Source organism: Trichomycterus rosablanca, chromosome 2, assembly GCF_030014385.1.
Source record: "Trichomycterus rosablanca isolate fTriRos1 chromosome 2, fTriRos1.hap1, whole genome shotgun sequence".
In the NCBI taxonomy this organism is placed as follows: domain Eukaryota; kingdom Metazoa; phylum Chordata; class Actinopteri; order Siluriformes; family Trichomycteridae; genus Trichomycterus; species Trichomycterus rosablanca.
This window is the reverse complement of record NC_085989.1, coordinates 39724164-39745138: the sequence shown is the minus strand read 5'-3', so window position 1 is coordinate 39745138 and position 20975 is coordinate 39724164. Positions and strand designations below refer to the sequence as shown.

Genomic DNA, 20975 nt, shown 5'->3' with positions numbered 1-20975 from the left:
TATGACTTTTATGTCTATATATGTCTTTTATTTCCTTTGGGATCAATAAAGTGTCTGTCTGTCTATCTATCTATCCATTTATCTCTATGACTGTGTGTGCAGGAACCGGTCGAGGATTTGGACCAGGACAGAATCCTGGACCTGCATGCTGATTCACGGCTGCATGTGATCTCAGGAGGAACTAAAGTGGTTCAGCATAGCCCACCTCTGCGTACCAGCTCAGGCCTTAAACGTTAGTGCTCACTCCTCTGTCTGTTTCACTGAGTGTTCATTTTGATGCCTCATTCTTTCATCCATTTCTTCTTTTTATTCTGAGCACAAAACCCTCTGTGAGTCATCATTTATTGATATTTATATGCAAATTCCTCTTTTATTCTTTTCTGTAGCTGTGGACAACGGCTGTGTGGCATATGTGTTACGCACCGGCTTCTACACTTCTCAGGTGAAATACATTTTAGAAATTACTATTCCTAGCTGACATTAATCCTTGTTTTAGTTTACAAAGTGAAAAGATTGTTTATAGAAAGCAGTAAAAACAAGAATGTGTGATTTGTTAATTCTGCTGAACCTTTATTTAACTGATAAAGGTAGAAAGAAAAGATTTCCAATGTTTTCTCTCAACAACTTAGTTGTATTTGGTAAATGTAAACACATTTGATGCCTAAAAAAATTAATGCCTGAAACACACTTACAATTTGGGAAAATTTCAGGTGGCGCAGCGGTAAAAACACACGCTGAACACCAGAGCTGGGTTTTCGAATTCATCGTATCGAGTCTCAGCTCTGCCTGCCTGCTGGGCTGAGTGGCCACATGAACAATGATTTTGTTCAGATAGGGGTGGGATATTAGCCGGATAGGGACTCTCTCATAACTAATGCAATTATGACTTCTGCTGGCTGATTGATGGCGCCTGCACAGAGATGGGAAAAGAGTGCTCTTAGGGTGTGTCTCTCCGTACACAATGCTGAGCTGCACTGTACTCGTCAAAGTGTAGGTGACAAAATGCATACAGCTGCTCCCAAGTGTCGGAGGGGGCATGAGTTAGCTTCGTTCTCCTCAATCAGAGCGGGGGTCAGCATTGGTGGAGAGGAAGCATGACGCAATCGGGCAATTGGACACGCTAAAAGGGAGAAAAAGGGGAGAAAATGCAAAAATAATTTATTTATTTTTTAATTGGGAAAGAGGCATGTCTCCATAATAACACTTTTTAATGAATAGAGAACTGAAAATACTAATAGTTCCAGTTTGCAAGTTAAATCTTTCCTTATTCTTAGTTAGTATTGTCTGATTCTACAATTCATGATACACCATGCATTTTAATAGGAGACAGATCTAGACTGCAGGCAAGCACACTTCTCTACATCAATGTTATCATCTCGCATATGCAAGTCACCCTTGCTGTGGGCACCGGTTCCCTGTTATACCATGTCATGTTGGCTTTTGCATCTTTTACTGATAACAGTCTGAATGATCCTTTTTGTCTTTGGCATGGAAAACACAATTTCCATTTTTTCCAACAACAAGCTGAAACATGGACTGATCTGACCACAGCACACATTGCCAGTCTGTTTTGGTCTATCTGAAATAAGCTTTGACCCAAACAACTTGGTGGTGCTTTTGTATAGAGCTAGCACACCAATGCAGTGTTAAACTCGTGAGTTTAAATCTCTGCAGAGCCACCAACCTGGCCAGGCATCTACACAAACCTTGTTGGCTGAGTGTAAGGGAGGGAAGGTCGGATGGGGTCTCTTGCCATTGCAGTGGCAATCTTTGGGATTGGTCTGGGTGCCTGGAATAAAGGAAAATGTTTCTTTTAAACTGGTATTTACAAAATACAATGAAGTTGATCACTGAAAACATTGGAAATGTTTTCGTTGTACTTTTGTCATTAAATAAGGATTTAAGAGAGTTAACAAATCATAAATTATTATTTTTATTGCATTTTACAAACAGTCCCAACTTTTCTGGAAATGGGGTTTGTATTATGTTTATTTAGTGACAATGTATGGATAGAGCTCGAGATCTCTTTACTTATTATCTGATTTTCAGAGCTAATTTAAAACTGTAAATATCGTAATGAAATAAAAACAACCAATTAGATATTATTTGATTCCGTGCTCAGGGGAAATTATTGCGGACCATTCTGTTTGGAGTAAAGCGGGTAACAGCCAACAACCTGGAGACGTTTATCTTCATTCTCTTTCTGCTGGTATTTGCCATTGCTGCAGCTGTGTACGTGTGGGTGGAGGGTAAGTTAATAAAAGTTTTCACACTATGTTACCACACACACTACTAGTGGTGTAGTTAAGGGACGTCTGTAGATAAGCTCTCAACATTCAACACTGTCACCTGTGATCCAGCAGCTTGTAATTCATGGCCGATGTCTGTGTTTAAATAATATTAGAGAACTTTGTATAATACTGTATGTACCAAATCCATGTAATCCATGTTTCTAAAACCACAATCATTAGTAAAATGTATTATAATCATATGTGTGGATTAGTCAGTGATATTCTTTTAATTTGCCTACTCGTTTACCTTTCTTGTTTACTGTCTCTCTTCTAGGGACCAAAGACATGAGTAGGAACAAATATAAATTGTTCCTTGAGTGCACTCTCATTCTTACGTCTGTCGTGCCACCTGAGCTGCCCATTGAACTCTCGCTGGCCGTCAACACATCTCTCATTGCCCTGGCCAAGCTCTGTAAGTGTCTCTGTGCTGTACTAAGTAACACACATTTATTTATTAGGATTTTACCGTCATGTTTTACACTCTTTGGTTACATTCATGACAGAAACAGTAGTTACTCATTACACAAGATTCATCAGTTCACACGTTTAATGTCAAACACAGTCACAGACAATTTTGTATCTCCAATTCACCTCACTTGCATGTCATTGGACTGTGGGAGGAAACCCACACAGACACAGGGAGAACATGCAAACTCCACACGGAAAGGACCCGGACCGCCCTACATGGGGATCGAATCCAGGACCTTCTTGCTGTAAGGCGACAGTGCTACCCACTGAGCCACCGTGCCGCCCTACAAAACACAAATACAAGATCATTGTCAGCAGTTATTACCAAACTTAATTATCTGCTAGTGTAAATGAACTTTAACTTAAGTGCAGTAAGTATCGCCTATCAATGGCCAAAATAATCATTTAATTTTTTGAATTAGCTGTAATATATTGATTCATTCTTCATTTAGAATTATGAATCATAGTCAGCTTTTAAACAGCTTTATTTTCTACTGATTTATTAACTAGCTTGTTTTTTGCAGATGTGTTTTGCACAGAGCCCTTCAGGATCCCTTTCGCAGGAAAGGTGGAAATTTGCTGTTTCGATAAAACTGGAACATTAACAAGTGATAGCTTGGTTGTCCGGGGTGTGGCTGGGTTAAGGTAATGCTCCAATAAATTAAAAAAATTTCTTTCATGCGAACAGTCACATTCGTATTTTCTAGAAATTTCTTTACATGTGATTTCTTTTTTGTTTCATAGAGAAGGAAAGGAGGTAATGCCAGTATCTGACATACCAGTTGATACTCACCGTGTAGTGGCTACTTGCCATTCCCTGGTTACTCTTGATGATGGGCAGCTGGTTGGGGATCCTCTGGAGAAGGCTATGCTCACAGCAGCTGATTGGAGCCTCACTAAAGGTCAGGAGAAGTGTTCAAGTATGAAGATTGTGTCTGAAACCAGTTTATTGGGAACCTAACCTGAAGGGAAATTTATCTTTATTTAGAAATCTAGATGTTTGATGTTTACTTTAATGCTTTTGTACTAGAGTGTATGAAAAACAGTTGAAAAGGAGGATGTCATCTAGATTACTATTGAAGTAGGATCATAACAATGTTCCTCCTCATACATGAAATATATTAGAGAACTCTGGTAAGTCTGAGAATATCCTGCCTACAGGTCAGGGGACATATTGTAGATGCTAGTTCTATCGTAGACAAGGCTTTTTTTATTACAAATTTCATTTGTTTACAAGGTTACATATTTGAATAGTAAAATAGTATAACTGGTTCAGACTGAAGAGACATTAGCTGTAGCACTTAATTATAAGCTTTACTGGAATTTTAACTAGGTAAAATCTTGGTTTTCTGATTTTCTGATTACTGTACCACCAGTAATGCTCAACCATAAACACATCTTCACACATTACTATTTCAAAACACACTGCTGTATATTAGATGGCTTGATCTTTACTACCTAGAACTCTACATAGACTATAATAAATACATTTCAAACCCTGAAGTGCACTTTAGACCCCAAGAGAGTTCTTGAAATTTAGCCACAGAAAAAAATGTAGCAGTAAAGACCTTTTACTGATAAAGATGTCTCTTTCTTTCAGATGAAAAGGTGTTTCCTCGTTCTATAAAGACTCCTGGTCTGAAGATCCATCAGCGATTTCACTTTGCTAGTGCTCTGAAGAGGATGTCTGTACTGGCATCATATGAGAGACTGGGTTCCACTGAACTCTGCTACATCTCCACTGTCAAGGGAGCACCAGAGACACTTAGGAGCATGGTAAGTGTTACCCAGGAGCACTCAAAGTAATCAGAGTTCAAATAACCCAGTCCTTATGTATGGTTGTGTTCAGCATTATTGGCACCCCAAATAAATTGTTTAGTATAAAAATGCCAATAACTAGGAAATAAGTGGACATGTATCAACTTTGTATCAGTAGAATATTTTTTAGCATGTACAAATATATGCAACTAAAGGTTGACCTATCCAAATACATGCAGTCATTTCAAATAAGAAACATAGTATATGACATGGAAAGGATTAAAGGCGCCCTTTCTTTAATACTTGGTTGCACAAACGTTGGCTTCAATGACCGCCTCCAATGGTTTTGTAGCCATCTGTGAGCCTCTTGTACCTGTCTGCTGGTAGTTTATTCCACTCTTCCACTGCACTTCTCTCAAGCTCTTGGATGTTCCCTTTATTCAATAAGAGATTTCATCTCTCTTCAAAGATTTTCAATATGATTCAGATTAGGACTCACTGCTGACCAGTTTAAAACATTCCATTTACTTATAATCACATATTAGTCTGATTTTATCATTTGCTTCAAACATAACAAGGGGTGCAATTAATCGTGTTTTTGTTTCTTGTAGTTTTCTGTATCAGACATATGAGATTAGAAATAGCCAGGCAGTTTCGTCAAATATTTTATTTCAGGATATATTTTACATGGTTTACTTAATAATCAGGGGTGCCAGTAATGTTGACCACAACTGTATGTTGTGAACGATATTTTATAGTCATCTCTTATTGTTCAATTAACATGTTGTCTTTCCATGTTAACTTTACGCCGCAGTTATAAATATCAAATTACATTATATTTGTATGTATAAGTATTAAAAAAATAAAACTTGTTGAACCTGACAAATATTCACAAGTAGTTCAAATTAATAAATAAATGTTATTTGTAATGGGCCTAGTCAATGGGGCAGCTGTAGCATAGTGGTTAAGGTACTGGTCCAGTAATCAGAAGGTTGCTGGTTCAAGCCTCACCAATGCCAGGTTGCCACTGTTGGGCCCTTGAGCAAGGCCTTTAACCTTTAATCGCTTAGATTGTATACTGTCACAACTGTAAGTCACTTTAGCGTCTGCTAAATGCCGAAAATGTAAATGTAGTCAAAACCAACCCAGCCAATACCATCGCAGCTTAGCAAAGATAATTGCAAAAGAGCTGTTTACACAAACAAATGCCTAAGTTTCTGTCAATGATATGCATCCCACAACATACTGCTTCTATGGAAACGAATCACATTTGTATGTTTTATTAATAGAAAATCAATAAGAAACTGTTGATTTCCATTTATGTCATGTCAATGGGCTTACTTTAATCTGTCTTACTGATGTTCGTCTTCCACTGGTGTTGATCCACTTTAAATGGAAAGCAGTTCCGTGCTGTGTCAGCAAGAAATTTTATGACACCTCTTCTTCTGTTTAGCAAAGACTTTAAACTTCTGCTCACTCAGCTGTATTTTCTGTTGGGGCTAACCTTTAAATTCACTTACAGATAACAGTGCACAGACACATATCACAAACCCCTCTATTGTACTACTTGTAACTCGGAATTGGATGTCCAACAACCTGTCTGACAGGTGTCCACTTGTTTTTTTTCTCTATACAATGTTTATTAAAAGCTCTATGCTAACCATGGCTAATCTGCCTGATTCCAAAATGGTAGATTTGCTCAAATTCAGCAATTCTAACGCAATGCATGAATTGTGTTATGATAAATGATATTCATCACTTACTTTCTATAGTTTATACAAGGTGTTGGTGTAAATATAGTATAAATCAGAGCTCGCATGGTGCAGCAGTAAAACACACTAGCTCACCATGGCTGAGATATTGAGCTCCCATTTGCTATCTGCCAACTGGGTGCCTGCAGCAGACATAATTGATTATGTCTAAGGTTGGCGAACCAAAGGAATCCTTGATTGCTGCTGCAGTAGCGGCCTCTGCTGGCTGGTCGATGACGCCTGCACATAGATGGTGAATACTAGAGATCAGTGAGTCACTCTCTGTACATGATACTGATCTCTATGCCTTGTGTAGCTGAAAAGAAGTGGTTGGCTACTACACACTTGACATAATGTCAGTGTGTGTGTGTGTGTTAGATACAGTCATTGATCAGCAGTAATGAGAACTGGGTAATTAGATTAGACAAAAAGGGAAAAAAATGTTTAAATAGATTAAAAAATAAAAAAAAGCATGCGAGCGTAGCACTGATTTCCCAGCATATTTTGTGCAATTGTCTCCCAAATAGTTTGTGGCGAAAAATGCAGATGCATATTCAGTTAATTAATACATTTCTTTTTTGCTAATGCAGCATTCAAACACAACTTCACTATGCTGGTTTTACACAGATCATATGACACCACATCCAACCTGTCGATGATCACTTAGCCTTGTCAGACCTCTGTGGGTGTGTGAAGTAAGCTACATTTACTCAGAATGATTATTGTATGCACATACCTGCCGAACCTGTGAATGATGGACTTAAAGAGTAACTAAGGAACAATAGGGTTTTACTTACCAGGGTTGATCCATCTTCTGGGAAGGAGAGGGGGAGAAAAGACCTGTCAAAAGATGGAGTTGTGTACATTATAAATAATGTAAATGATTGTATATATTGAAAGTGCCATGGTCCGAAGGTGTATGAAAGACGATGTATTGTTGCTGTTACCTGTTGTAGGGGTGGGGTATATGTGTATCCAGTACTCTTGACTTACCTGTAATAATATTGGTTTAGCTGGGGGCAGGAGTTACTGAAATATAAGCAGCATGCTAGTAGAGAATGGGGGATTACCTGTGATTAGAGAGAGAGCTAGCCTTGATGACTTTGCAATCACTGGTTGTGTGTACATTGCCAAAAGTGATCATTGTTCGTTTGTATACTTATCCGTTTAAATTTTTGTCCCAGTGTGCATGCTTATATTTATGTAAATAGCGGTTATTGTCGGTGTATAGCTAAAGGAGGCGGAGAAAAAGAAGAACATCTGTGTCCTTATTGTTCGTTCCAGTTCCTCAGACTGGTCACCTGACACTACCCACGGGGTTCGCCCCATCACAGGGTGTTCAAAGCCCTTTTTACCTAAAACTACTTTTAAGCGTTATTAAGAACCTGTATTGTATTGTTCCAGTGGTAGAGTTCCAGCGTTGACATACATTAATGTGTTTTAACCCTATTTGTTCTTAGTTTTCAGAGTGTCCAGCCAGCTATGATGAGGTGCACAGAGAAATGTCTCGTGAAGGAGCAAGGGTTCTGGCCCTAGGGTACAAAGAGATGGGTCACCTTAGCCATCAGCAGGTAATGTCTTACCTCATGCTCCTAATTCCTGTGGGTTTTTTTTAGATTTAGAAAAATGTGTATTAGAAGTTGCTACATCAACAGTTGCAGTCGGAAATATTTAACCCCTCTCACCTGAAATGATAAAGGTGATGTGTGTGGGGGGGGGGGATCCAGTTTTCTCTATAAATGTCCATGTGCTCTAATATTTAATCCCCAGCCTCAGTGCTTGGTGAAACATCTTTTAGCCTTAATAACCTCTAATAAGTGATTTCAGAAAGTGCTAACACTTGACTGTGGTTACAGTATTCTTTTAGTCATAAGCCTCGCCTTTCTTGCGCCAGACAAACTTCTAATCCAATTCCCGTTTTAATTTATATGTGCAACCCCAGTCTAACTGCTGACTTTTCTGCCCTAGAAAAGTAGTTTGGAGCATGTTGTGAAATTTTGTGATGCACCTTTCCACTTGAACATCCCCGGCAGTTGGACAGTAATTTACAAGTGAATGCTTATTTCCAGAGATGATATCTGGAGTCCGAGTCGCACATAAGTCGCACAAACATCAACTTCAGACTCAACTCGGACTCCTTTCAAATGACTCAGATTCGACTCATGACTTGCAAAAAAATGACTCGTAAAGAAAGAGTCGTTAAAACTTAAAATGGTGGAATACCCTACGTAGTGCACTTCACAGGAACAACTGGGGTGAATGGAACACTCCTACAGTATTGGCACTAATGGTTGAAAGACCGCTTTCTGAACCAATCAAACCTTCTGATTTTTAGTAAGAAATGCTGTTATTTGCATTTATTTAGTTTGCATCACACAGATGATTGTCAATGAAGAGCTTGATTGGCTTTCTAACGAGTTAGTGTTTTACTTCACAACCAGGAAAAGCTTAGAGGTTTTTAATTATAAGCACATTTACAAAATAACGAATTATATTTCTAATGGGACAACATCTTGATTTATCGCGTGCTTTTGTTTTGCAATGAAGACAAAACGTATCAGTTTAAGTGATTTACTGGTACCTTCTTGTTATGAAAATTACATTCATTTGCACAATGACTAGGAAAGTAAAGGCACTAAGTAAAACGGCAAAATACAATCGCTAATCTGTTGTTGTTTCTTATCTGAACTTACATATTGGTTTATTTCTATGCTACATTTCCAATACATGTTTTGTGTAGATTATATTGACTCGTGATTTGACTCTGGCTCTAGCCTAAAGACTTGTGATCTGACTCGGTCTCGTATTTTGTGACTTGTGAACATCTCTGCTTACTTCCACCTAACATATGTCATCTTACATGTAATGAATCACACTACTCCCAAATCCTCAACATCATCAGTTCTTGGTTGCAGACCAGCAGTATTTTGATACAGGGATAGGTGCCCCCTGGAAACAGACAGAGTGCCACTTGCACATTCACTGACCCACACATAGGGGCAATTTAAATAAGCCACTTTAACTCCTGGCATGTTTTAAGAGGTGGAGGAAAAACGAACCCATGCAGACATTTGTAAGCGTACTTAACTCTACACAGACAGTGATTAGAGTTGAGGATCAAACTTGTAAATTAATGTTGCTGTGTGGGACTCACTTTGCCATGCGTGCCACTGTGCCACCCAGGTGGCATCTAATTCCTTTAAAACAAATAACAAAGTTGCTCCCTACTGTGTTTGCGAGCAGGTACGAGAGATAAGTCGTGAGGCTCTGGAGTGTGACCTGATCTTCGCCGGCTTCATGGTGGTTTCCTGTCCGCTGAAGAGCGACAGCAAGGCCGTCATCCGAGAGATACAGGAGGCTTCTCATCATGTGAGTCGGGCAACGAATAAAACACAGCTCAAAACACCCACATGAGGGCAATAGCTTCATCCGAGCACCTCCATCCTACATCTTTTAGCTGTAAATCTGACAGGGTTTATATTGAATTTGAGTTTCAGGATTTCCCAAAGCTCACAGGGGGTGTACATCTGTCTCTCTCTGTCTGTTCTCAGGTTGTAATGATCACAGGTGATAATCCTCTAACTGCCTGTCATGTGGCCAAAGAGCTTCACTTTATCCAGAAACAACACACGCTGATTCTACAGCCTGGACCCAAACAAGGTACAGCCAGTTTTCACCAAGTAATATAGCCTTCATAATACAAGCAGCTTTCAACTGTATGTGTTTGTAGTTTAATGAAAAGGGTTTAGGCAGGGATGCCACTTATTTCCTGTGTCTGTTAAACTAGAATTATTAAAACTATGTGGTATTAAGGTGCATTTTGTGCAACAGTATACATGTCATTTTTGTTTAAAAAAAAGGGGGGGCCTTTCTTTGGTTTGCAATCATGAAACAATACACTATGTGCCAAAAGGGGCCTCTGTAAATTTGCCCATAACTTTGGGCATAACATTTTTAACACACTAGCACACCAGAGCTGACCTCTCAGCTCTGCTACCGGCCGGCTGAGCGTCTACACCAGGGGTGTCAAACTCATTTTCACCGAGGGCCACATCAGCATTATGGTGGCCCTCAAAGGGCCGAATGTAACGTATCCTGCAGTGATTGCAGTCTGTTGTTTTTCTTGGAGGCTGAATTCTGCATTTATATTGTCCTACTTTACCACAGACACGGTCTGAAGCACAAACTTGTTTTCACTTTCATTACATTTCCTCCTTCTGCTTAATTTTCTTACTTATCTTCTTGTACATTTTAGGATCATGTGTAAATATGTGTAACATCATCTACTGGTGGGATGTGTCACTTTGCAGGTCACAAAATCAGCATGCATTTTGAAAGATGCAGTTTGTTTAGGATTTTACAGTGTATTTTTAAGACAATCATTCTGCCCTCACTAATAGTTTATCCCCCTTTCTCAGCTAGACAGACAGACAGACAGCTCCCTTCAGAATACAGTCGGTTTATTTGCCTGCCAGCTGTGTGATACACTGTGTGCACCAGAATGAAGTAAAAATACAAACAATAAAAACAATAAAGAACTTAATACAGTACAAGCACACAGCTGTAATCAAGTGTTACATCTGGTACAATATGAAATTTAACCAAACGTAAAATAGCGCCAACGAGTTAAAATTTTGTGTAAAGATACTAATTGCTATAGTAACGTAACAACAGTATTTAATTACGGTAAATTTGTAACTAAAACGCTGTGATATACTCACTAAACATTTACTAACAACTGAGAATATAAACGCCACTACTTACAGACAATGCTTGGGTATTATATTGCAATATAATTATCTGTATTTATTTATTATTGTTTACATCACTGACTACGCTACCCCGCGTTCTTTTGCCGTAAAAGTCACATGGCTTCTTAGCGAAGGTTAAAGTTAGTTGCCATGACTACGATGTCAGGAGTGGAGATTAACATCAGTAGAAAGGAAGCGTAATGCAACTGGGTATGTGGATACGACTATACTGGAAGGAAAATTGGGGTAAAATGCAAAAAACAAGTGAATTTTGAAAATTGATCAACATTTGCCAAAGTTGGCTCCCCTTTTTGACCCACAGTGTATATATAGCTAATGTGTTTGAGAGTTTAGGCAGGAAATAACAGAACATGAAAGAAACCTGTGTGGACACAAAAAGATTAACATCAGGACTCCAGAGCTGTGTGGTATCAATTTTGTCAGGACGGCATCCCGGTGGCACAACAAATAATGTTGGGGTTTTTTTAAAAATGGCGGGTGGCACAGCATGGGGGAGTTTGGCTAGGACCGCGCGAAGGATTGGCATCCTGGTTGGTGTTCGTTACTTTATTGCGCTTGGTAATTCTGTGGAAGCCAGACCTGCCACGATCCTGACCATGATAAAGCCAAATAAATCTTCCCCAACTGCTTCATCCCAGTCAAGATCACTGTGGGTCTGGTGTTTCCTGAAAGGATAGCATTGTGGACAGGACATCAGTTCATCACAGGGTGTCACATACTCGAACATTTACTCAGTCCTTACACCAGGCAATTTAGAGTGGCCAATTCAGCTTCTGTATGTTTTCTGGGAGTACGGGTAACTGGAGTACATGTGCTGATACCTGGGGAACATGCTAAACTCCTTATACTGAGACCAAAGAGGAGGTTTTAACCCAGGTTTTTAGATTTATGTGTTGTTGTGGGGAGCCCTACTCTCATCCATTGTGCTGCCCACATGCCTAATATGCTACATTTATATGTGCACTAAGTGTTTGTTTTACTACTAGTTAATTGACAGCATTGCATAGCTTTTGTTTTGCCCGGGGTTCTGTGTCACCTAGCATTTTTAAAGCCATAGTTCTTTGGCTGTACTAACTTGGCTTACAATAAGGGGCTCCACTAAGCCATTGTCCGACCTAAACAAGTGTTGTGTGTCGTTGCAGTCAAGCTACAGGACATTATAATATGATCAGATAAGTTCAGATTAAAACCACAGTTCTGTTCCTAAAAGAATTTAGTTTTTTTTCTTACTGTACTTTATTCAGTGTGAAGTCGGCTTGATGATGCTGCAAGATCGTCCTTTAAAAATTTAGTGTTTAATGGTGGGTGGTGTAATTTGTACTCAGTTTACATCCTTTTATTTCAGGCTATGTCGTAGGAGCTAATATGCCCAAGCTGCATTTTGCATGCAGCGTTGCACATTAAATGTTTTCCCAGGCGTAGCACGCTCGATTGAACTCATGAAGTACTTCACAATTAGCTAATGACAGGCGCTAAGCAGTTCAGTGCCTCCAGAAGCGAGTTTGACACCCATGTTAAAAGGATCGTTTTCCACTCTGCCACTGCTGTATATTAATACTGAATACATCATATCAATTTTAGCAATCCATATTTCACATTGGCTTGCTGTCTTTTTTTTTGTGTTGTGCAGGTAAATGGCAGTGGGAGTCGATAGACGCCACCGTCAGGGTTCCTCTACCTCCTCCTTCTATATCGGACCTGGTTAGCCGTTATGACCTGTGTGTCACAGGAGAAGGCTTGACCAGGTTGACACTCGACCCTCGATTGCTTAACGCCCTGCTGCCTCATGTGCAAGTGTTTGCTCGTGTCAGTCCAAAACAGAAGGTTTGTTTGTTGATTATTTGGTCCTGTTTTGAGAACTTACATCCCAGCTTGTGTAATTGTACCAATGTTATTCCTGTCACAAACCTTATTATTGTGTTTTTTTACTGTTTGTAGGAGTTTGTCATAACCAGTCTGAAAGGCTTGGGCTTCATTACCCTCATGTGTGGTGACGGGACCAATGACGTTGGAGCACTTAAACACGCCCACATAGGTGAGCCTTTAATAATTCCAGTCAGTTCCTACACTGAATTAGGGCGCATTCACATGAGAACAGGCAAAACTGCTTTTGCGCTGGCTGTGCCCTTGTTTCCTATGGAGTGTGGCACTTTTGCTATGTTGCGCTCACGATTATTGTCCTTGCCATGGTGCTCAAAGTTCACCTGATTAAAGTTTGACCCAGTTTGTTGCTGACCTTTTTAAAACGCCTCCAATGAGACAAACTGTACTATATGACATTGACTCAGGCAGTGAAAACAATGCTTAAAGTGAACCAAGCTTAATGTGACTTATTGTCTTAAAACAACGACCAAGGAATTACAATAGTGGAGAGTACTTAAGACCAGGTTTAGTGTTCCTCTGTCGGTTATTTAATACATTAAACAACGTTATGCTTTTTTTAACGATAAGCGATTTAGACTCTTTCAGAAAAGCTTATTCTTATAATTTCTCAGCACCTCGAGCTATTTCACAAAGTTAAACAGTGAGGAAAATACAGTCAAACACAGATACATGTGGACGCTTCAGAGTGGATTTGACGGTTATTCCACACAAATGCAGATTCGTCTCATATTTGCACTTTGATGATGTTTTACCGCTTAAGCCAAGCGCTGAACAAAGCGGCATTTTGCGCCGAGGCTCACGATGTGAATGCGCCCTTAGTGACTAGAAGTTGTATCCACTCACTCTGCTCTTCTGTCTCTCTGCCAGGAGTGGCACTGCTAGCCAATGCACCAGAACGCCTTCCAGAAAAGAAGAAAAAAGGTAAAGAGAAGGAGCCCCCTGTTGGTGAGACCAGGCCCATGCCTTCACTGTCGAGCTCCATGAGTAAACCGAGCTCCCGTGGTGCCCGACAGAGACTGATGGCGCAGAGAGAGGAGCAGCTTGCCGCACAAAAGGTCTGTCTCAAGTCAGATCACAAGCCTCTGTTAGATCAAGGTCAAGTTTTAAAAATGTAAGACCCTAGTCTTCAGCCTATATTTGCTACCACAAGTTTTTAAAGGTTAGGAAAGGTTTCAGGCTGAAGTAAGGTCTTCACTAAACATTGCAAGCAATTAGTTTGCATTAGCTGCATTGGTTTGACATGACAAGGTGGGTAATTAGATACAGTATTGTCAAACAGTATTTGCTCCTCACTGGATTTCTTCTTTAATTATGTGTTAATTCATCACATGTAAATGTTTCAGATCTTTCAACTAATTTTAATATAACATAAGTAAAGCAGCTTTACAGCTTTTAAATGATTATTCCATTTATTAAAGATTTATTTAAAACCTATATCTCCCATGTGGAAGAGTAATTTGCCCCTAAACTTTATAACTGCTTGTACCACACATCTGCAATAACTTGTGATAAATATTTTATATCACTTTAAATTTTGGCCAACTGCTCTTTACAGAATTGTTTTAATTAGACTACATAAACTGCCTGTTAAAGGTTGCCACAGCATCTCAATGGGATTCAAGTCAGGAATTTGACTCACCCATTTCAAAGCCCTAATTTTGTTTCTTTTGAGCTACTCAAGAGGATATACTAATTCAGGATTTTCTGCTAAAGAGCAGAATTTATGGTTCCTTCATTTATAACCAGTCCTGTGGAAACAAAGCAACCCCAGATCATCTCTCTACCACTACCACGTTTTACTGTTGGTATGATGTTCCTATGGTGGAATCTAATGTTAGCTTCACAGCAGATATAATAGGACCTATGTTTTCCCAAAAAGTTCCACCTTTGACTGATCAGTCCACAGAATATGATCCCAAAATTCTTGGAGGTCATCCAGATTTTTTTGGCTAATGCAAGACGAGCCTTTGTGTTCCTTTTGGTCATCAGGGGTTTGCACCTTGCAACTCTTCCATGGGTGCCATTTCTTTTTCCAGTGTCTTTCTTCTGCAGGTCTTTAGATGTTTATCTGGGTTTATTTGTGACCTTCTGAATGAGTTGTCAATGTGTTCTTGGTGAAATTGTGGTTGGCCAGCCACTCTTGGGAAGGTTCACCACTGAACCTTCCAATCTTTTCTCCATTAGTGGATAACAGCTTTCAATAAAGTTCCAGAGCCTTAGCGAAGATTTTGTAAGCCTTTCCAGACTGTTAGATTTCAATGACTTTATTTTGACTATATTTATTCAATAGGGATTCTATTTAGGTGAGGTTTAGATTCAACAGGTATATCAGTAATCATGCCTGAGTGTGGCTAGTGACATTGAACCCAATAGAAACCCAAATGTCTATATAATTTGGTTAACTGGTTTACTTAGTAGCTAAGGTGGCAATTACATTTTCATGTAGTGCCAGGTAGGGCTAAACTATATTTTGAACTTCAATTAATTAAATCATTGTGTTTAATTGGGTTATTTTTCTAATAGTAATAGTAGTTTGATAATCTAAAACATATGTGTGACAAGTATGCAAAAATGTAGACGAAATTAATCTTTTATTAAAGAAACAGACTGTATTAACTGACTTTAAAAATGTGCCATGTCATGTTGATATGTTTAGCCTTTTCTGAAGCATAGAGACACTTCAAAAGCATTGTTTCTGTTGTCTTTACACAAACCAAACCCGTGCCAATTTTAATGTAAAAGAAATATATATATAAATAAAAATGAGAAAAAGCTGAGCAGCTGAGGGTTGAGAGTCTTGTTCAAGTTCACAAGTGCAGTTACCTTAACTACTGAGCTATCATTGCCCACTGGCGTGCTCTTGTAATGCTTTATAATACTTTTCCTATGTTGTTGCAGGAAAGGATAAGTCAGGTACTACGGGATCTGGAGGAGGATCAGCTTCAAGTAGTTAAACTAGGAGATGCCTCAATAGCTGCTCCATTTACTTCCAAACTCTCGTCTATACAATGCAGTGAGTAATGTTTATGTATTGTAGTCGAGTCTCATGACTGAAAGTTGTTCAAGATGTTTGATGCCGAGTTAGTTTGTAAAAACAGCGTATAGTAGATGCTGTTCTTGTTCACTTTATGATCATTTTGTTAATGACACCAGTTTTATCATTAGTTTTATCATTATCATTATTTTTAGTTGCATCATGACAGGATTTTTTAAATAGGATTTTGGCTTACAACAAACCAGCAACCCTTATTAGTTTGTTTCTTCTTCATTGATGGCAAGATATACTTGTAAACCTGGTATAACTTGTTACTCTTACTGTTTTCAGTCTGTCACGTGATCAAGCAGGGCCGTTGCACTCTGGTAACTACACTGCAGATGTTTAAGATCCTGGCTCTAAATGCTCTGGTATTGGCATACAGCCAGTCTGTGCTCTACCTGGAAGGGGTTAAGTTTAGTGATTTTCAGGCCACTCTTCAGGGCCTGTTACTTGCTGGCTGCTTCCTGTTCATCTCACGCTCAAAGGTAAGCTAGGAAAATAGTGACTTCACTTTAATCTGAGATGAAGTTATTAAAGGTAGAACCATATGTTAATGTTCTTTTGTCTGGATTCCAGCCTCTGAAAACCCTCTCCAAAGAACGGCCGTTGCCCAACATATTCAACCTCTACACGGTTCTAACCGTGCTGCTCCAGTTTGCAGTGCACTTTTGCAGTCTGGTTTATCTATACAGAGAGGCACAGACCAGAAGCCCACCCAGGTATTTTATTTTTACTCTTACTAAAACAGTCCACTACCCTGCAGTAGCACTGTACATAAGACTGATTTTCCAGTTCTGCAACTGCCCATGCCCACATACCATGTTAAATATACCAGCTTTCTCCTGCAGTTATTTTTGTTTAGACTTGTCGAGTAGCATGTCTCCTCTTTGTTCAGAAAGTTTAGTTTCGGGCACACAGGTGGCGCAGCGGGATAAGTCGCTGAGATTCTAAACTCCCAGGTTCGAGTCTTGGTTCTGCTACCGGGAGGCTGGGCGCCCTCTAGCAGGCATAATTGGCTAATGCCTGCAGCAGACAAAATTGGCCTCCAGTCTCCTAGGGTGGGAAATGGCCTGATTAAACAGAGGGGTGGGGCTGTGTAAGGATCCTGGTTGGCCATGGCGCCTGCACAGCAGTGGAGGAGTGCAGAGCCCGGGGTGTATCTCTCACGCGCAAATCCACCGAGGTGTGGGTGTATAAGAAGGGATCAATAGACTGCGCACACATTGGAGGGAGTGTGTGTCAAGTCAAGTCATGGTCATGGTGGGTCTGGTTCAACCAGGAAACAATGCCAATACCAATGCCCAACCCCTAGACACAGCCAACCATGTCTGTATAACAGTGTTGGTGGTCTGGCATATTAGTATGAATTAGTTAGTGTCAATTCTTATAATTTATGAATTTTAATGTAAGACTTGGAATGGAATATCCTGAAAGATAACTTGAAAATTCTCCCATTTTGTCCCACAGTTTTGTCCGACAGTCCCATGTTTCCAATTCTTTTCTTTTTTCCAATGACCTGTGCACCTTAATCGAGACTCGTTCTCCATAATAGCGCTACAGTAAAACATTAACCATTTAGATTTCCTTGTTGTTTCACTTCCTCTTTCACTCTGTCTCTCCTACAGAAAAGAGCAGTTTGCTGATCTGTATAAAGAGTTTGAGCCCAGTCTGATCAACAGCACTGTGTACATAATGTCCATGGCCATGCAAATGGCTACTTTTGCTATAAACTACAAGGTACAGTCCATTCTACTCATTATTTTCTTAATACAGTATTAGTTAGTATTGTTGGGGAAATTTAACATTTTGGTTTTCCTGCAGGGCCATCCTTTCATGGAGTCACTAACTGAGAACCGTCCCTTGTTGTGGAGCATTGCTTTTTCTGGACTTGCTATTATGGGGCTGCTGACTGGATCATCGCCTGAGTTTAATGAGCAGTTTGCACTTGTGGACATTCCAACAGAGGTAAAATGTCTATGGTTTACATGCATATGTATACACTGATCAGCCATAACATTAAAACCATCTCCTTGTTTCCACACTCACTGTCCATTTTATCAGCTCCACTTACCACATAGAAGCACTTTGTAGTCCTACAATTACTGACTGTAGTCCATCTGTTTTTCTACATACTTTATTAGTCCTCTTTCATGCTGTTCTTCAATGGTCAGGACTCTCACAGGACCACCACAGAGTAGGTATTATTTGGGTGGTGGATCATTCTCAGCACTGCAATGACACTGACATGGTGGTGGTGTGTTAGTGTGTGTTGTGCTGGTATGAATGGATAAGACACAGCAGCACTGATTGATTGAGTTTTTAAACACCTCTCTGTCACTGCTGGACTGAGAATAGCCCACCAACCAAAAATATATCCAACCAACAGCGCCCTGTGGGCAGCGTCCTGTGACCACTGATGAAGGTCTAGAAGATGACCGACTCAAACAGCAGCAATAGATGAGCGATCGTCTCTGACTTTACATCTACAAGGTGAACCAACTAGGTAGGAGTGTCTAATAGAGTGGACAGTGAGTGGACACGGTATTTAAAAACTCCAGCAGCGCTGCTGTGTCTGATCCACTCATACCAGCACAACACACACTAACACACCACCACCATGTTATTGTCACTGCAGTGCTGAGAATGATCCACCACCCAAATAATACCTGCTCTGTGGTGGTTCTGTGGGGGTTCTGACCATTGAAGAACAGGGTGAAAGCAGGGTAAAAAAGCATGTAGAGAAACAGCTGGACTACAGTCAGTAATTGTAGAACAACAAATAAAGTGTTCCATCTGCCCTAGATTACCATAATTCTTGTTTAATTCATACTTCAGCTGCTTAACTGATGGACAATTCTCTTACAAAGTTTAACACTAAGTGAGGCATCCACCATCTTTGCTTACTAAGATTGAGTTTTTAGTGGATCATAATTCCCTCACCTGTTAAGATTCAAGGGAATTAGCAAAACACAGAATCTTTTTACTGCATTTTACAAAATGTCCCAACATTTCTGGTGATATGGTTTGTATTTTCAATGTAAGAATAGCAACAAGAACTGAAGCACTAGCAAGTAACCACTTTGATTGTGAATGATGACACAATTAATACATTTTCCAATAATTATCATTCAGAACAAAACAATATCCTGGACAGGGTGCCAATCTAACTCAGGGTTTTGGCATAGCCAAATCAAGCCAAGACACAACCAATCATGTCTGTACCTCAGTGTTGGTGGGCTACCATACCAGACCACTGCGCCACACAAACACTCTTTCAGAAATTAAACTGTAAATATAGTGGTACCTTGTAACAACGTCCCCTAAACTCTTTACATTCAGTAAAGGTGCATTCACATGAGAAGTGACAAAATAGCGGTGCACAAAACTTAACGTGGAAAAGTGCAAAAGCTATTTTTGCTGCTGCTCATGTGAATGCGCCTTTACTGAACGTAATATGATATTCCAAGATCAAGCATCTCCACGAGTAAGCATTAAGCATAAGGAAACAATAAAGAAGTGAAGATAAAGTGCAGGTTTTATTGTATTTTTATATTGATTTTTAGTTTTTTTTATATTATATTTGTGTTATTTTCAGTGTATAAGTGTCAAAAACCACCCCATTATTTTACATTAGCCTAAAATAAAAAGGCATTTACAGGTTTCCCATACATCCTTATGGGAAAAAATACCTTGAAACTCAACACCTTTTAAACTCAATGCCACTTCCAGAACCAATTGACTGAGTTTCAGGGTACCACTGTACTTGTCTGTGTTTGGTCAGGGCCACAAATCAATAGAAAACGTTTATACTTAGTGTTTTAAGTACTTTACTCCACACACACAAATTAACCAATGTACGTTTTCCTAGAAACAAAAAGCATCTCTAATTTTAACACATTAGCCGTGAAACTTCTTTACAAAACTAAATAATCATATTTTTGACAGCAAATATGTCCTGGATGAACATGTAGTATAGGTATTAAATTATGTGTATTTGACTATTGTGTGTTATATCCTTACAGTTTAAGCTGGTGATAGCGCAGGTGCTAGTGGTGGACTTTGTAGCTGCATTGCTGGTGGACAGAGTTTTACAGTTTATGCTGGGCAAAGGAAGCCTGAGGTTGCCTAACTAAACTGAACTGTCAGTAGTGGCCAAAGTAGCTGTTGCCCCATGAAAACAGGCTGAGGAAAGGTGCAGTCATCGATGGTTGGCTGGCCCTGCGTTACGCGCAGGCAAGCAGGAATGGACAAGCAAGGCAATACTGGACTTCAGTGTTCCTGATCTTTCTGCTCATTCTCTATTTTCTTTTATTTTTATTTACTATGACTCGGTACTTTCTTTCTGGTCAGCTACATGTTCCGTCTATTTTCATTCTAACCTCCTCTCCAACCTAAAAGGCCAAGACGAAAGCAGTATTGTGTGGAGCAAGTGTATGCGTGTTCAGTGCGTTTGAGTCGCACGACCAATGGGGCATTCTCCAGGAGAACTGCAGCAAGAATTCATTTTGTTTCTATTTGTAAAAATACAGATGTCTGTCTGACTTATAAAAGACCAAAAATCAAAAGCAGTGGCTTGAGTCGTTTTTTTTCTTATTGATATGATAATAAGTGATGGGTGATCATTTCATTATACAGTATTAATACATACATTTTCATGACACTGTTGCCTTTATATTCAAGCACATGATCACATGATCATTGAGCATTTGAATTCGATCTACTCATCAAAAGCTTGTTTAAGTTATTACACTCTTAATACCTGGAATAAAAAATCTCGCTCTGAAATTTGATAAACATACAGATTAAACAGTAAGTTTTCTTTTTTTTCTTCCTTTATTTTGGGGACGCATGTCCCTGTTAAAAGCAGCAAGCATGCTATTTTCATTTATTATATGACAACTTTTTATATAAAATTTTACAAACAAAAAATATAAACTTTTATAAAACTCACTGTAGTGATGTTTTCAGCCTTGGGGTCATCACCTTATATATGGTTGCCTGTGTGCAGATGGGG

General features: G+C 39.4%; 1 protein-coding gene across 1 annotated transcript in view; it reads left to right on the top strand.

Annotated features, from left to right (window-relative positions):
* atp13a1 (ATPase 13A1) overlaps positions 1-20526 on the top strand; it is a 35059-nt gene extending 14533 nt beyond the window's left edge. Inside the window, exons 7-25 of the mRNA XM_062990828.1 lie at positions 103-232; positions 387-442; positions 2123-2249; positions 2566-2703; positions 3284-3404; positions 3504-3661; positions 4360-4535; positions 7729-7839; positions 9512-9637; positions 9820-9928; positions 12671-12864; positions 12979-13075; positions 13792-13979; positions 15823-15937; positions 16250-16446; positions 16538-16680; positions 17587-17698; positions 17783-17926; positions 19984-20526. Coding sequence (XP_062846898.1) covers positions 103-232; positions 387-442; positions 2123-2249; positions 2566-2703; positions 3284-3404; positions 3504-3661; positions 4360-4535; positions 7729-7839; positions 9512-9637; positions 9820-9928; positions 12671-12864; positions 12979-13075; positions 13792-13979; positions 15823-15937; positions 16250-16446; positions 16538-16680; positions 17587-17698; positions 17783-17926; positions 19984-20094 — 2553 coding nt within the window. The 3' untranslated portion in view covers positions 20095-20526. The remainder of the gene's footprint in view (positions 1-102; positions 233-386; positions 443-2122; positions 2250-2565; positions 2704-3283; positions 3405-3503; positions 3662-4359; positions 4536-7728; positions 7840-9511; positions 9638-9819; positions 9929-12670; positions 12865-12978; positions 13076-13791; positions 13980-15822; positions 15938-16249; positions 16447-16537; positions 16681-17586; positions 17699-17782; positions 17927-19983) is intronic.
* Positions 20527-20975: the final 449 nt, after the last annotated feature.